The sequence below is a fragment of the Lissotriton helveticus genome, chromosome 8 (assembly GCF_964261635.1).
Source record: "Lissotriton helveticus chromosome 8, aLisHel1.1, whole genome shotgun sequence".
NCBI lineage: Eukaryota > Metazoa > Chordata > Amphibia > Caudata > Salamandridae > Lissotriton > Lissotriton helveticus.
Genome location: NC_136069.1, coordinates 1106404181 through 1106422545, shown reverse-complemented (window position 1 = coordinate 1106422545; position 18365 = coordinate 1106404181). Strand labels below are relative to the sequence as shown.

At 42.0% G+C, this 18365-nt stretch overlaps 1 protein-coding gene across 1 annotated transcript in view; it reads right to left on the bottom strand.

The window, feature by feature from the left end:
* LOC144773855 (interleukin-18 receptor 1-like) overlaps positions 1 to 18365 on the bottom strand; it is a 275348-nt gene that overhangs the window by 89199 nt on the left and 167784 nt on the right. Inside the window, exon 6 of the mRNA XM_078658943.1 lies at positions 4521 to 4689. Within this exon, the coding sequence (XP_078515069.1) occupies positions 4521 to 4689 (169 nt within the window). The remainder of the gene's footprint in view (positions 1 to 4520; positions 4690 to 18365) is intronic.

Sequence of the window (18365 nt, the reverse complement as noted above, 5' to 3'; positions counted from 1 at the left end):
TACTATCCCTCCCACCCATCTCCTCTTACTGCCACAGTTGTTTTATAGCTGCCTCCTGCACCATGCCTCCGGCTCCATTTATTAAATGTATTTAGCCTTTTCTTTACTTTTCAATGTCCACCATCAGTTGGGTTTCTTTTTTGGCAGGATATTTGTTTTGTGCTTTCTTTTAAAGAGGATTGGGCTTGTTTTTACTTACATATGCAGAGCTCCAATCATGGTTGAAGCATGGCACATGGACGAGTCCTCAGAGGACCAGAGGCAGCCACATTGGTTGCAGCCCAAACAGCGTGTGAGCATCACTAAATTGGAGCATCTAGGCATCTTCTACTGGAAGGTAAGGGAACCTGTAGACAGCACTGGAGGTGCCACAACTCTCCCAACATTGCTTTTTTTAAAAAGTTTTATATAGCGCAAACTCGACCCCACAGGTATGAGAGCGTTTTACATTAGCACCCATTGTATTACAGTCACACGTTCATTTTTTTCAGGCATGGATGATTAAGGGATTTGCCCTGTATCACAGGATGCTTGAGCCTCCCGCCGTTGAGCCATATCCAAACGCTGATATCTTCTTTCCCTTTCCTCCCTCTTTCCTCCTACACTCCTAGGCATGCTTCGCTCAGTATTTCTCCCCTCCCAGGTCCTTCCGTCCTCTCTGGTTTCTCCCTCTTTCCTCCTCTGGTCCACTTCACCTTAGGTCATATTTGACCATTTCCTTCAGAGCGTCATGCTTAAATCCCCTCCCTCCCTTCACTGCTTCTGTTTTTTTAATTATTTTACTTTTACATTCTCTGGGGCTGCCACCCCTCTCCCAACACAGTTTTTTTTGTTGCTGTTTTATATAGCGCAAACTCAACCCGCAGGTATGAGAGTACTTTGCATGAGCACCCATTGCATTACAGAGACACGTTCATTTTTCAGGCACAGGAGGTTAAAGGATTCAGAGACTGCTTGAGACTCCCGCCGTTAGGATACAACTGAACGCTAGCCTCTCCTTTCCTATTGCACCCTCTTTCCTCCTACACTCCTAGGCTTGCCTCGCTCAATATTCCTCTCCCATCCCAGGTCCTGCCCTTCTCTCTGGTTTCTCCCTTTTCCCTCCTCAAGTCCACATCACCTTCGGTGAACTTTAACCCTTCCCATCTGCACATCGCGCTTGAATCTCCTTCCTCCCTTCATTGCTCTTGCTTTACTTTTACATTTGCTCAAACAATGGAAGAGTGCAGCAGCTTGCAGTAGCCCAAGCAAGCTGCCTCTCAAGAAAACTCTGGGTTTGGATAGATTCCCTTGGAGTTTTACCAAGTATTTTTGTATATGCTTCCAGACAGACTTGGACAGATCCAAGGGACCCAGGCTCATAAAGACTGTTAAATATGTTAATATGTTAAATGTGGGTAGAAATGTGCTATCTGAAATATTAGATTTTGGAGGATAGCTGGGAACCAACTGCAAGACAACCAAGGCAAATATATTCTTGGCTACAGCCTTCTAATGGATATGAGGTGCCTTAGCCATGTACCACATATGACAGAGAAAACACAAATGGAAGGCGCCCTAGAAGTGCTTTATATTGAAAAGGTGTTTTATACACTCTGCTGGGAATATATGTTTGTAGTTCTCACTAAAATTGCCTTTAGACCTAACTTCTTGTAATGGGTCCTATTGGGTCATGTGACATTGATTAAATGGAAATTAGAGTGGGAAACCTGAAAGGGCTACCCTCTGCCACCATTATTGTTTGCCCTAGCAATTTAACAACTCACAATCTGGTTGAGAGAAGTAATGAGGCAACCAGATCTGGTGATGTAATACATACTGTGTTTATGTATGCGGATGATAAAAAATTATATTTAAGCCATTGCAGTATTCAGTCCCTCTGCTTCTACAAGAGTCAGGTAAGTTTGTAGAATCTTTGGGCTTGCACATTAGTTGGAAACAACGGGCATATTTTCACTTGTGAGACTGGTAGGGAAAATGCAGAGTGAGTTCCAGACAACAGGCATACAAGAGTAGTTGGACAGGTTCTGCTTCTTAGAGATTTGGATGGTGCACACATTTCGAAAACAGTATGATTATAACATGTGGGGGGAGATAATGCAGGAATTGAGGATCTCTATTCAATTCTGGAACATGCTCATATTTTATATTATGAGTAGCAATAGACAACATGGTGTTCCTTCCCCTTGTTTATACACACTTCAAAATACAATGTGCCTGATACCAATAATGACCACAAATGAACTAGGCAACCTTCTGGTGTCTCCGGTATGGACCAGGAAGAGAAGCAGAGTTTAACTTGAATCGCCAAAGCTGAACAGAGAACAGCAAGGGCTTGGTTTACCAGACCTTGAGCTATACTATGTAGCCGAACTGCTAGGATTCAGTAGGATTGTGCGCTGACGCAGAGAACAGGGGAAATGGTTACATAGGCATTTAACAGAAGAAACTGCTAATTTGGTTGTTGGAAGGAGACAAACTCCCAGATGACATTCCATATGCAGTGAGGCAGGTGATGACAGCCTAGGAGACTACAGTCAGATTAGAGTACTGAGGAAGCCTCCCTTCAGATACGGTGGCTACAACCTTTTCAACAAATACGTGCTGATGTATCACTAACTACCTAGGGGGAGGGGAATGTCAAACATTGGAACATCTATATTTGGGAGACAAGATTTTAACCTTTGAAGAGGCCCAGGAGGTGTTTGAGGTCTTGCCAGGAAAGGGCTGTAGCATCGAGTCATGCACATATAAAGCCTTGAAGGCTGAGAGATGACAGGCTTGGCTGAAGTCAAGGCAGGCATGGGAAAGAGACCTACTGAAACATCTTACAGATGAAGAATAGGGAACCTGTGAGCGAGTGCAAGGAATTACTTGCAACACCAGATTTAAACTAGTACAATTTAGGTAATTACATCAAACTTACCTGACCCTCTCCAGACTACACAGAATATTCCCTACTAGACTCTCAGAGAGCCCAAAATGCACAGGCTGATAGTCTACATTCATATGTATGACTTGGACCTTTAGAAAAACATCTGGGTATTGGGGAGTGACAGATATGAAATTAGAATCACAGAAAGGTGTCAATGAATGTTGATACTTCAAAAAGACATTCATAAATCAATTGATTATGAATGTCTTTTTGAAGTATCAAAACTGAGCAGAAAAATGCTCAAAAAGCTCAGAATTAGTGAACTCAGGTTTATTGTGAATATTTAAAATAAACCTTCCTTGACACCTTTCTGTGATTTCAATATTTGGGCGGTCCAGTCTGGGGAGTACAGGACCCAAGCCTTCCCTGTTGTCACTAGGTACAAAATTAGAGGCACCAATCAGAAAATGCATGCTGGATATTGTATTGAAATCCCAAAAAAAGGAAGTAACACTCTATATTTACAGCACTAGGCTTACTAGAAGCTAAATCTCAATTAGCAATACACTGTCTTTTGGACAAGAGAAGGACCAGGATTGCCTAGGAAAAAAATATGATGCAATGGACACTGGCTGAAGAATTACAAATGAGAGAAGTCAGTACAGATAAGGGATTAGAGAGGACTTGGCAGAATGGGCACAGACGATGAATACAATGACAAAATCCTGAAAGGGAACTCATATTAGTGGATGGATAAAAATTAGAGGTGTAATAGGGGAGATTGAATGAGGAGAACGGTTATGGCATGGTTCTTAAAATAATAGGGAGTAAGATACAGAGAAGCAACTTAGATAAACATAAAGGAAGGTAGATGTGCTGTGGGAGGTGGTTAATATAGACACAATGCTATGTTCGAGGGGTGTTAAATATGTGTGTCGAATCGGAAAAAGTAATGTGCATACACAATACGAATGAGGTAATAAAGACATTGATACACATGTACGAAGTTGATAAAGTTACGATAAAGTTGCTATGATGATTGATGTGTGAAAAATCCTAAATAAAGATATAAAAGAAGATACCATTAGGGTTATATTGGAGTTCCCCTAATTAATTTAATTTATTTTAACTAATAACAAATGATTCAGCATTTGTGACTACAAAATAGTGTGTTTGGTTGACGGACAAAAGAATTCATTTACATGTATTAAAGTAAAATAATTCACTGCAATGAAATGACATGGGTTAAATGTAAAGTTATGGGTAGCAATATAGTTAGGGTAATGGTGTAATATTTATTATATTGAAACATTATTTAAAATAATCACATTAATACAAAATAAATACATATCATTGTTAAAGGTTTGGGTTATATTTAGTGCTAGGCACTAGTCACAAGGTAAAGGTCATAATGAGGAGTGTTAAGTTAATGGTACAAAGGATGTTTAATATAATCCAATAGGGTAATGGATGGGATAACATTTTCCAGTGCATTGAAGCTGAGGTAATGTCAGGAAAGATAATTTTATTGATCAATTCAATGTTATTGCAGCAATTGACATTCCATTGTTACAACAATACATTTATTTTGAGGTAACAAGAGTATTAAACCCTAGTTTCAATACAGGGCCATTGATATCCTTACTTTGATGTGACTCGCATCTCGCAGGGTATTTCAGATGCATTTTGACATGGGTCCATAAAGAACAGATCCTCATTGTCTCTCAGATTTTTTCCAAGCCAATACAGTGAGTTCGCACTTTCTTTATCTGGGGACCCCACAAATGCTGTGCAGCTCAGAATCTTTGCTTTTCCTGAAATAAAAATACATGTTTTACGGTGTATTTCAGGGGTATTAAAAGTTAAACTGATTGGCTACATCATTGCTTATGCAGCATAAATAAGATATCTGATATTTGTGAATATGCATAACCTATAGAAACCTGGACCCCCATCCCACACCCCACACCTCACCATGCCCACACACGTAGTCTTTGCTTGGTGTGTGCATGTGTGTATAAAATTAAGCTGTTAAAATTGGAGTACAACCAAGTGTGGCTTCTTAGACTTCAGTTACATGCACCATCAATGCAGCGTTTCATCATTACTATCCGCCTCCACGCATCACTTTATTATGAAGGATGCAAATTTTCTTTCATAAATAATTTGAGAGGCAAAATAAGATTCAGCGTTTAAGATAACTGTATTGGAATGAAAACTAAACACATTTGGGTATACCTAGGGGTGGGAGGAACTCACAGAATTTTACTCAGCAGAATTCCGTGGAGTTGCATACAAACTTTGCGAGATTCTGCGGAGTTCTGCCAACAGATTGAAAATGTGCACGTCGCACTGCTCACCTTGCACTTTAGTGCCGGTAGCACGAGGCGGGCTGAAAAACCTGTGTGAATGGCACACTGTGCAAGAGTGTGTGGCCATTCAAGTTGATTTTGCTGCCACTGGAGTAGAAAATCTACTCAAGCAGCAGCTAATCTACTGAAGAAGAAGCAGCATTTGATTGTGACCACTTGAAATCACCGGTGCTAGAAATTCACCCTAGGGAATGCCAAATCTTGCTCTTATTTCTGGAGTCTTGTGGGCAAACATTTCTGCCACGTGAAGTTTGGCAGAACTTGGCCAGAACTCTGCGTAACAAGAGCAATGCAGAGAGGCCAAATTGTGCCGATTCCATGGCTGGAATGAAACATTCCGTCCACCCCTGGGTATGCCTATGTAGCTGCTTTTGTATTTCATTAACAAGATTTCCTTTTGCTCTTGCCCATGAAGCTCCTACCAACACTTCTGGTGGGTTTTCCATGAATGTTGGAAACATCCTGGCCTCAAGCAGAACATGCTAATACAACAACGTAAAATTGATGTGGAAGGCCATGTTAAACTTTTGAACTGACTCTATAGGAGACAGACAAAGGGTATTTTACAAAAAAGATCCTTTCAGTGTAAATGAAAATAACCCTATGAATGTTTAGAAGTTGTTCAATCTCAGATTCATTCTGTTCTCAGGAAGAAAAACAGGAGTATTAGCTCCAAAAAAGATAATTTGAGAAGAGCTTTTAGGCAAAAAATGTAGTCCTTATTTTAAAAGAACTCTATCAAGAAAACATTGTAAACAAAGCTCTGAAATAACTAAGTATCCCAATTAACCTAATTTACATGTACAACTCACAGCCAGAAGGCAACTTTAGCAGACAAACTTGAGAGGGAAACAGAAGAAAATGGCTCAAAAGTGGAGCACTTGCAGTCCTTTCAATAATCTAGGCAGATCCCATGGAGTAACTGGAGGGTGTACAGTAGGCCTTTTATTCATAAGAATTCTAAGCTATCTGGGAATCGAAGGGTGGTTCTACAAACTCTCAAATTGCAGCCACTGAGCAGCTCAAGTAGAAACAGCTAGACCCTTAGAAAAAATGTCCTGTAAAAGGCTGGAATTAGAAAGGCATCACAATATCCTGGATTTAGAGAACCTCTGTCTTTTCACCAGAAGTGAGCAATCACTTGACTTAATAAGCTACAGTTATTGGACTCTGAATTATTTTCTAGAGACACCCCCTGAAACACCCATGAAGTTACAGACCTAGCCTCTCAGCCTAAATGCTATGAGGTGAAGGTGAGTCAGATACTGTTTAAGAGAAGGCAGGGTGGGTGGAAGATGAACTAGAGGAGCAACTGGCAGGTTGCAAACATAAAGTAACCATGGTGGGTGAAGTAAAAAAAGGTGCTACTAGGATCACCAAAGTTGCTTCCCTTTGGATCTTCCTCATCACTCTTGGATAGGAGGGAAATGAGAGGAAATGAAATAGTGCAGTGTTGGGCCAACTGAGAAACAGGGCATGCACTTCACAGTCTTCCTGACACCAAGCCTCCACAAATAATTGGGTGAAGGACTTTCTTTTGAGGAAAACATTGCAAGACATAGAAATATGAACCAATTCACAATCATCTGGAAAGACTCTTTTTGCAGCTGATAATTGACAGGAAACATTCTGCTTAACTTACCTGCTGTTTGATTTCATTTCCACAAAATATAAGTTGCACAAAGAGATGTTAGATTAATCTCTGGCGAAGGGCAAATATTTTCAGCTTGTGTGACACACATTTGGATCTTGATTCCCTCTTCTATATTAACATGATTTCACTACTTAGGGCTTGAGTCACATGCGGTTAGGAAGGCCTCCTAAAGGCATTTGCTCTGTCCAAATCGGATTGGGAACGTGTCTTTATGAGCGACTTGAAAGGGTTCCGACTGACCGAGTACGATTCGAGTTAGGCGTTAGGAATATCCCAATCTGAACCCAATGACATTGGGAATACCCTAGCCGTAAGGAGCGGAATCGTTCGTCTCTATGGGCTGCGTTTCCGAACGACCGAGTACGATGCTGGATTTGGACAGCCTTTCCGAATCGTGCCATCTGAGTCAAATCGGCAGTTAAAATCAGACTTTGGGGGCCTGTAGTGGGCCCCCTTGAACCCGGAGCCTTCCCAATCGGGCCCGTGGGGTTCCTATGGGTCCCCCTTATCAGCCATGCACAATGTGGCAGGCACCGGTTGGTGCCCGCCACAGGGTGCCCGATTTTCCCCAGCCACCCCTTTCTTCAATGGAAGCTTATGCATTCAGTCGGAACAAAGGATCTCATTGAAGTCAATGGGAGTCCAACCAAACAGTACCTGTTAGCATCGGCATGCATCCTACTCTCCGGTTGGATTCTCCCGATTCGGTCAGAACCATTCCAAAACCCCATCGGTTGGGAACCTTTCCATACTTCATTAGAATCGTGCCCTTAGTTGCAAGTTTTTATTAGAACTGCTTTCACTGAATAATCAAAAGAAACTCTTGAAGAGCTCAAAAGAATGCCAGTAATTCACTCTAGTTTGAGGATTTCTTCTTTTCGATCTGAGATCATCGACATTGAATTTCCTGATTCTCTAAATTAGCCCCCTGCGTCAATGACTAATGATTTCCATCATTTGTTATAATTAGTGGAGAAGAAGCAGTGAAAGAGAATCTTCTTTAACATCGCTCTGTAACTAGCCACCAAGATAATGTTTGGGAAATACCTGGAGTTATCAGAAGCTGAATCTCTTAATTCTCTAATTATTGGGACCGGTATTGCTGCAGATGGTGAACTGGAGGATTCAATGGGTACCACTGCATTTGTAGATTTTATAAAAACTTTGCACTCTAAGTAAGTCTCTGGCAGTCATTTGAGGTTGTATTAATAATTGAGAGACATGAGACTGAGTACTTGGGAAGGAATATTGCTCCCCTAAACTTCTTTATCCAAAAGGGTCAGAAAGAGATACTTTTTCTGAAGCTAAGGAAGATGAGGATAGCATGATGGAATTCGCTTTCAGTACTTGAGGGAATTCATCTTTAAAAATGACATATTCTGGGTAGAAATCTTGGAGTCCCTAACTTGGCTTTACATTTTTTTTAAATTCATGGCCAAATTATGACTATGGCGGTCCTATTACTGGCGGGGGGGGGGGCGGTCGGACAGCCATGGGACCACCTTAAAGGCCACGCAGTAACTTCCTTTGACGCTCTCATTGTGATGCCCTTTTTCAGAGGCACTGCAGTGGGACTGCCAAATAAACTCCTGTCAGACACAAGAAAACTCGTAATCTGGCAGGCACTGCACACACAGCTTTGGCGGTGTGGGGGTCGGGGCAGTGGTATGGTAGCCCAGCTTCCACACAGCTAAACTTATAATCGCCCCAAAGTTCTTTACATTCCATGCAAGGGTATAGCATCTACTAGTTAATATTGAGGGTAGAAATCATCTACCTCAAGCTTTTGTTCTTCATAACCCAAAAGTTCTCTAATAAGGAAAAAGCCCCCTTGCAATTGAAGGCCCCTATCATGTTTACCTTTAGGCAAGAGGTCTTGATCATCATCATCAGGGTGTCCCTCAGCAGGATATGGGTCAGGATGTTTCACAGGGGGAAAATCCATAGTACCTAGGCCAGATAAGATTGTTTAGACCAGCGTATGAAATGGAAAAACAGAAGTGCACTTGGAGTTGAGGAAATGGATGATGAGGAAAAAACTTCTTAATGCTGCACCTCAACATTATGACGATTCTCACTCTACTTCCTTCCCTCCATCTTTCCAAAATGAGAATGAGGGTGAATGGTCTTTGGGCCTCTTTAAATAGAAGCCTCATACATCATTTGATTTCTTATTAAAAAAGGAAAAGGGACCAAACCTCCTGTCCTTTGGAGCCTTCACACCATCCTGCTGTGATCTGGAGTCTTAACTACTAGACCACGAGTGTATGCTTATTATAGTTTTATAAATAAGTATAATTTGCATTGAAAAATATTGAAATAATTTAGAATTTAAGTAATTTTAAATCGTACAGGAAAAGATATAAAACAACCAGCATAAGGGCAAAAAATAATAGGTAGCAAAGTTCTGCTCAAGCATGGACTATTAATAATGCTTTTTAATGTGGCTCGTCTGCTGGTGTATCAAAGAGAATACTGACAAAAAATCTTCATTTATACATACGTGTATAGGGGTCAGCCAAAGATTACCTCACAAAATAATGTTTCCTCCCCCTTCCTAAAGCAACGAATATGGGGGCATATTAGCAAAGGCGGGCGATAATTCCATCGCCCTATTAGCAAGCTGTCGCTAACATCAGTTAGCGACAGCTTTTAGGTGATAGCGAGCGGTTTGGGGCCCGCTTTGCATGTCAGCGATATTTATCGCTAATGACATGCAAAGTGGGCGTACCCAACCGGTTAGCGACTGAAAGTAGTCGCTAACATCGCTATCGCCTATTACAACGCAGGCAAAGCGATTAAAAAATTTGCGCTAAGCGCTAATTTTGCCAAACACTAACGTCTGCTCAGACCACTTCTTAACCTGTATATCCAATGGGAGTTGGATATTCAGGATAATACCCTATTGGTGTTAATGCCTGAATATCACTGTATTCCCAGCGATATTCATGCATTTTGCCGCTATCACCCGATATTTTATCACATTTGAGATAAACGTTGCTAATAGCACATTATCTCTGCGATAAAATCCGGCAAAGCGCGGAGATAAAAATAATGTCGCTAAGCTTATTTAGCGATGAATATCGCTAGTTGTTGATAAAATGCCCCCCGGAATGTAAGAGAAGCATTCACATACTAAACTGTACTAAACAATTGAAAAACCAGACGAGATGAAAGATATGTTTTATCTGCCTGCATTCTGCCTCCAACTACCATTAGGGATGAAAGCGGCCTTGTGCAACAAGAAAAGAAACATCCTTTCTCCACCCGCCAGTATCCATCCCTGCTATATAGCAAGGGATAGAAAGGTTGGACCATGCACAAATTATGCTCCTGCATTTTAAATCCTGTGACATGCAGCGCAAGTCACAAAGTGAAACTTTTTTCTCTCTCGCCAGGAATCCTGGTACTGTAAAACATAAAACCAGTGGGTAAGCGTTGTGCTCACGTTTGTAATCTCGCCACCAACACAGACTAAACAGTCTGCAGAGAAAATTAAATTACATAAAGAAAATGTACGAGATGAAGGCTTCTGTCAAAAGACAGAATGGAAGCAGTGTTCTCTGTTTAGAAATGGGAAGAGATATACAGGATAAGGGATGGCTCTGAGGGGATGCCAGAGATGGGAAAGAGAGGCTGTCCAAAGTGAAAGCAAGGTCTTTTTCCAGCTAATGGGGAGATAGTATTCGGTCCATAGAGGCTGGAGGCCTCACATAAGTAAGGACTGAAATGAGGAAAATGGATAGGGATTTAATGTGGTAGATTTCCTTATCTGAATTATACAAGGCGTATTAAGAATCATATCATATTGTAAATAATTGAACATTCTAGAATTGAAAGTTCTGCAACTGAACGTTCTATTAATTAAACACCGCACTTGCATAGGGAGTAGTGCCAATGCCTATTGGGGCAATTAAGTGGTGCAACTGAGAAAAGCAATCAAACACTGGGGATAATATAGCATAAAAGTGCCAAACAGCAATTTATCTGGGCAACAAGCAGTGAATGTGGTGAATTGCAGCGGGAATACAGCATGCTGCCATTGTTACCGGGTAGTGTACCGATTGCCTTACACAAATTGGAGACTGCCTACCAAAATCCCAAAAAAGGAGCTGTGTCTTTTATTGTGCTAGAGGTATTGCAGACTGTTAGCAGTGCTTATGGTACACTTGTTATTAGTAGTGTTGTTTTGATTGGAAAGCATGCGTTATTCCTGTATATTGTAGAGTAGCGCTACAACCTGCTCCTTTCAAATGTGATGGTATAGCGGCCAACCTCAGACAGAGCCCTGAGCACACTATACTATTTACAATGCACACTTTGCTGTGTGAACCTAGAAGTAAAGGTAGCTACTCTATAAATGTCTATGCTGACCCTGGAGCTTGAATTGCAAGAAATAGATACCCTGTAACACTGTGTGTTTTCAAGTGGCTGCACTGGACTAGAGAAACAGACACATTGCTAATGGAGGGGTCACTGAGCTAGAGATTTTCCGAATTAAACTTCTGAAACACTTTTATTGGACAGATTAAAGTCGAATGTCAAAATAATAAATTACTCATCTATGACCTGATCATGATCTTCTGGTATGTGCTATACCATGTGAAATGTGATTGTGAGGAGTTTAGCAGCCTCGTAGTGGTAAGACATAGAGAAAAGAATAACCTTAATATCCCAGACCTCTTACAATAACACCTAAAAAGCCTTCTTGAAGGAAATATATATTTGGAAGCATAACACTTAGAAAATAATGTGGCAATGAAAGCTAAAAGGGGTTTGGCAATTTACTCAGGGCATCAATTCAATTACTGGGCAAAAGCATTAAAATGTGCGCCAATTAACACCTCTCTGAAAAGTAAATCCCACTTTAATAGGCAGGAAGTCATACCTTTGCATGTCAAACTTCACAATTCAGTTTGGTAACTTTCCCATGCCAAACAGATTTAAAACTTTTGTTTTTGCATGCCTAGTTCCAAATTCGGCACGAATTTCATTTGTGTTAAGTTTCCACAATGAAGTAACAGCAGCTACTTTACAATTAAAGAGAATGGGGTTTATGAAGTCCAGTTGATATTTGTGTCTGTGTGTGTGTGTGTGTGTCGGTGGGTGTGTGTGTGTGCATGTGTGAGTGTGTATGTGTGTTATATTCTTAACTCCACATCCACATACCTTCAGGCAATCTCTGAGTAGGTGGGTCTTCAGGTTTCTGCTGAATTTTAGTCGTTTGTCAGTACATCTGAGTGCATCAAGTACATTGTTTCAGAGTCTTCAAGCCTGACTTAAGAAGGCTTGGTTCAATGTTTTGTTTTTTTTTACTTTCAGGGTTTGTCATATCAGTTTTGATTTGCGTCTGCTGTTTCTCTACCCTCCAGTGGTAATAATGGTGTGCTTGAGGGGAATTGCATGCTTGGGTGTTAAGGTGTGAGGGTGATGCATGCCATCTTAAAATAAATTTTAGCGTCTAGGGAGCCAGTAGAGCTCTTTCGTGACAGGATAATTTGATATTATTTCTTGCCGCCCTTGAAAAGACATACAGCTACATGTAGAATGTCTCTGAGGGAACGTATTTAGGAAGTGGAGATCCAAATAGGCAGTTTTAGCTAATTTAGTGATGGGTTTTTATCAGGCAGGGAGATATTTGGTTGATTGTAAAACTCAGGGACTTTCCAGCAGGAACCAGAGTATGAGTGATGTCCAGGCTGGTATGATTTAGTAGCCAGTATGGACTGTGGTGCAGGGTCATGAGTATGGAGGAAGAACAATTCAATTTTAGCAGCATTAAGGGCCTGATGAGGATGGCAGTCAGAAGTATGTCTGACTGCCATCCTGGTGAGAAACAGGACCACCCGACAAGATGTTGGCGGTCCCAGACCCTGAATCACCGTGGCGGTCGCTAAGTGTATGTTTTGTATTGCGGCGATCGCTGCGGTCTGCAACACATGCTGCAGTACAAAATATGCACCCGTGCATATTCCTGCACTATGTTGCAGGCACCATTGATGCCCCCAGAGGCCATATCTTAGGCCAGGGAAGGTCTCCAATCTGTTTTTCTGCCTGCCTTTTGATGGCAGCCGGCAGGAAAATACATTGTAAACCCTAGGGCAGTGCTTGGCAGGCACTGCCACTGTTGTAGGGATACAAGTCCCTCCGTCGGACCGAAGAAGACCGTCGTATCCGTGGTGGTCGGTCTCCTCTACCACCATCCATTCGACCGCCATCCTAATGTGGCTGGCGGTAATCAGTATTGCAATGGCAGTCCCACCTTCATCTTAATCAGGCCCTATGTTAGAGAAAGATGTTTCAATATTGACTTTAGAGTAGTGAAGTTGGATGGTTTTGATATTTTACAGTAGAGCTGGTTGTCATTGGCATATTGGTGTATTTTTGGCAGTTTCATGTGTGGGATAAGTCAATCAGGCTCCAGAGGATCACTGAAATTAAATTTTACTAACAAAATTATTGCCTTCTTACACTTAAATACTAAAACCACAAATATAGTTGTTAAACATATCTATTTTTACTTATATTGAAAACACAAGTATTAGAAACAAACATATTGTTATCTTCAAATAACCATATGAAATGTCAAAAATATTGCCACACAATAACGATTACAATATTATCGTCAAAATAATGACATTATCATTAACAAAAATAAAAAAATGCTTTTTATGTTAAATCATTATAAAAAAACATTAAACAATATGTACACGTTTGCGTAAAAAAATACATTACATCACCAAATTGACTACAATACACCCCAATAAATTCATACAAAGAATTAAATCAACAATATGAAAAGGCAAACAAATGTTATCAACTTAAGACAGCAAAAATTACAAAAGCTGCAAGGTGAGTAAACTCTGATGGATTCTTTGACCAGACCCTGAAAAATAGAAATATACACATTTTTACATCTGCCTTGCTCCACCCCCTCGGCCTGGGATGTCTCCTGGTGGCCGACTGCACTAGGAGCACCCCCTACACCCACCAACCATGCACGAAACCTCGACTCCACACTCTCCATGACAAAGCAGGTCAACACCGTATACTCCTCCTGCTTCAACACCCTCCGTATGCTTCGCAGGATCTCAAGTGGATCCCCACGAAACTAGAAGGACGGTCACCCAGGCCCTCGTCAGCAGCAGACTGGACTACGGCAACGCACTCTACGCAGGAGCCCCGGCCAAACTCCTGAAACGACTCCAACGCATCCAGAACGCCTCAGCACACCTGAGCCTCGACATATCCCGCCGCAGCCACATCACACCCCACCTGAAAGACCTGTACTGGCTCCCCATCAAAAAGAGGATTACCTTCAAGCTCCTCACCCACGTAAACATGGTACTCCACAACACCGGACCAGCGTAACTCAACAGACGACTCAGCCTCTACACCCCCGCCCACCAGCTCCGCTCCGCCAACCACGCCCTCGCCACAATCCCCCGCATCCAAAGAATGACCGCCGGCAGCAGATCATTCTCCCACCTCGCCGCCAAGACGTGGAACACCCTCCCCATCCGCCTACGGCAGACCGAAGACCTTCTAACCTTCAGGAGACCCCTCAAGACCTGGCTCTTCGAACAGTAGCAGCACCCCCCAGCACACTGAGACCCTCACGGGTATGTAGTGCGCTTTACATATGCTATGATTGATTGATTGATTGCAAAGTAAGTTAACTTATATTTAATCTAAAACTTACCTGTAAATAAAATGTAAATGATAAGATAGCAAATATTTAACAAAACACTCTTAAACTTTTGATCTCTTTACATATCCTTACCCAAAGAAATACCACAATTACGAAAAGTGCTAACCTACTGAAAAACAACACCAAACGCAAACCAGAAATAAACATCAAAAGCGAGTATATGTAAATTCTGATAAAATAGTAATTCACCCCAAAACCGACTAAAATAAAGTCCAACAACCTCAACATCTACTAACTATTCAGAAATAAAAGTTTTAAATGAAACTGGCACTCTATTTTTCTTTCAACAAAAAAGAAAGCCTCTGCTCCACATTACAACACCCCCAACAGAAAAGCTGCAAAAAAGTGTGAAAAAACTGAGAAGAACATACGTCAGCATAAAGAATAAAAGTAGGTGCTTATTTTTCTATGAAAATAACAAATGTATAAACATTATAAATGTTTTATTATTTACACTATTACACTACTATCAGACACAATTAAAGAAAGAGCAAGATACATAGCATCCCAGAAAGAAAAGCAATTATTAAGGGCCTGATTACGAGATTGGCGGTCGATGAACTGCCATGCCTGAGTTGAGGTCAGACTGATTCGAGCTCAGCAGTGTGACCCCTGTATCACTAGATTGTTGGATTGCCTTTTTAAAGACCGCAGTCGAGCCACAGACACTGCCAGCACACCGCCGACTGCCGAGTTCATGGTCGGGGAGAAGTGGCTGCCATAGGGTGCTACAGGGGAGTTACACAGCTGTCCGTATCACAAATTGACTTTAAGACCAGCCCAATGCAGTTGGACCACCATCTTCTGGTCAGTGGAAACTAAGGATTTGGGGTATATACTCCCCCCTTTCAGACAGAGTTTGACGTGGATCCCTTTCTACAGGTCCCACCATCACAGCAGCATCTTCACTCCGAGGAATACAACCCTGTTTGTGGTGATCCACAGGTACGTCCTTTTTGTACCATAGACACATTGCCTAGACTGTCCTCATATTGGGCAGACTCTGGCAATGGGTAGGTGGCCTTTTTCCAAATGCTTCATGCATATGTGTGCATTCGACGCATATGCAGTCAAAATGCTCCTACAGGCATCTGTATATATGAAAAACATTTCACCACTGCAGCAAGACCACTGCCGCCACATCCCGGGCCCTGCGGTCAACTCGTAATACCATGGCTGGAAGACTGTTGGCACTGCAGACTTCTAGAGGCTGCAGCCACGACGTTCAGGTGGTCAGACCACCAAATTCGTAATCAGGCCCTAAGTCACATTTGCTACACCTACAACCTATTGCAATGCATGCTATGAGAGGGCCACTACAAAAGATGGTATTTAATGAAATGGAACACAACCACCCTCCAAATTTGACAGAAATAAAAGAATGGAGGTATTTCAGCATGTAAGAGAGGCAAATACTAACTCCCAGGAACCCACAACCAAAATCCTTAAATATATACTACCTGATGACCTCAGACACATCAAAGGCTAACCACCACGTATTCCCACTTTAAAACATTGAATTGCACAAGCTAAAAAAGTCTACCAACCAACGATACCCCTTCTGCCCATAGAAGATACCAAGATATAGAATTACTTGAACATGTGAAAATGAATGAATGAATGAGATTGATTTATAGAGTGCACGGCTACTCTGAAGAGTGTCCCGGCGCTAACAGGCAGGGCCCAGGTATGCAACCCCCAACAGACATCTTACTACCACCCCAGAAAACACGCAGGTTTAAAAAGAAAATCTTAAAGTAATGAGGTGCAGATCATGAGGAAGCTCAATTCCACACTTTAGCAGCAAGGAAGGAAAAGGCTTTACCACCCGTCCGGACATGCTGGATTACCAGAAGTGAAGCAGAATGCAGCGCTCTGGTGGAAATATACTGGGAGACTCTCAGCCAAGTAACCAGGGCTATGAACATAACAGCCTTAACTGTGAATCAAAGTTAAGGCTTTAACACCTTGACTGTGGCTCAAATTCTGCCGCAGTGCTAAAAATCAAATCAGTGGGCATGGTTTGGACGGCCCCTGGCCGTCATGCGTACACACCCACGGTGACTCATGACGGCCAGGGGCTGTCATGAGCACCGAAGGGGTTAAACAAAATCCATTTCTTAATGGGCAGCCAAAGCAGAGCTTTTATTGCAGCCGTGGTCCAAGAACATCTCTACAGGCTGCTGCATTTTGAGCCACTGTAAGCAATTCACCTGAGCTTGGGCTGCTCCCAAAAACAGAACATTTGCGTAATCTAAATGTGACATGATAACCTTTCATCACTTCACATTTAGATCACACGAATGTTCTGTATCTGTGATCTGTGTTTACATGGATCACTACTGACACATAATGACTCATAATGAGATACCCTTCCTGTTATATGACAGCCTAAACAATGATAGACGAATCCTAATATTTCCTACAGCAGATAACCCTGAAACTAAGCCATTGTCATACTCAGATGATGGATGGGACCTTTAAAATTCATGTACTTAAATATGCACCAAAGATGGCGAATATCAAAACGCAATTATCCCTTTAATATATGCCCTGCTAGCAAGTACATGAAGTAGCACTTATTTCAAACTCATAAACCACATTAAAAATAAAAGAAATACCTACTACCCCCCAAAAAAATGATAGACTGTGAACAAGCCATGATTCAAACCATTTAAAAAAGTTAACCCCACAGAGCCATCCAAGGCCGTAACTACAGTTCCAATCAAAGCATATGGAGACACCTCCAACAATCTGCACTAAGGGCCTTATTACGAGTACCGCTGACCTAAGACCGCTGTTCCCGGGTTAGCAGTCCGATTGCTGTGACCTCGCTGGTTGACTACCCGATTCCGAACCTAGTGGTCGGACTGACAGAAGACCACTGCCAGGATGGAGTATCCTGCGGAAATGTGGAAAGTGGCGGGGAATGGAGGCGGTGCCAATGGCGGCACTGCCTTGCATATTCCGACCTGCATTATCGCTGACCTTTTCTTGGTGGGAATCACCGCCATGAAAAGGTCTGCAGAAAGGTGGGAGGGTTCCCCAAACGGGGTCCATGGCCATTTTTGGCCATTAGATATTGTGGCTGGGGGCATATGTTTTGTCCCCTATGCCTGCAATGTCATGCGCACACTATGTGCATGGTAACTGTGCATGCACAACAATGCACGTGCTACACTATGGCAGCAGTGCTTTCAGGCTCACTCTGTGAGCTAAATCATGGTGCCACTGCAAGACCACTGCTAGTACACCACCTACTCAGTGATCAACTCAGAATGTGGCATTCAGGATGCCATAAGCCTGGCAACTTTCTCCCAACCACTGACGCTGCGGCCTGGCGGACCGACCGCAAAGGTAGGAATCATGCCCTAAGTATAGATTATGCCACAAACAGTCCATTTGTCTTTGAAATAAAAAGAATGATAGCACTAGATTTTGCCCTTGTCACTGAGGTAGCTAAACACTACAATTTACTAATAAAAAGCCCTTTCTACTAACATAATGAACACAAATTAATCCCCATAATAGATTATTTTAAAGATCCTTTGGTTGGTTGACTACATTGCTCTGGATACAGACACAAACCGAAATTCCAAATACCATGGTGGAATGTCTATGACAGCACCTTCGCATATAAAGCCAAAACAAACAATGTAGTGAAGGACAGCACAATATCTTCCAATCCACACTCAGTAGAACCTAACCTACCCTCTATAAATTTGTAGAAGCATTGCAAAAAGAACAAAGCTA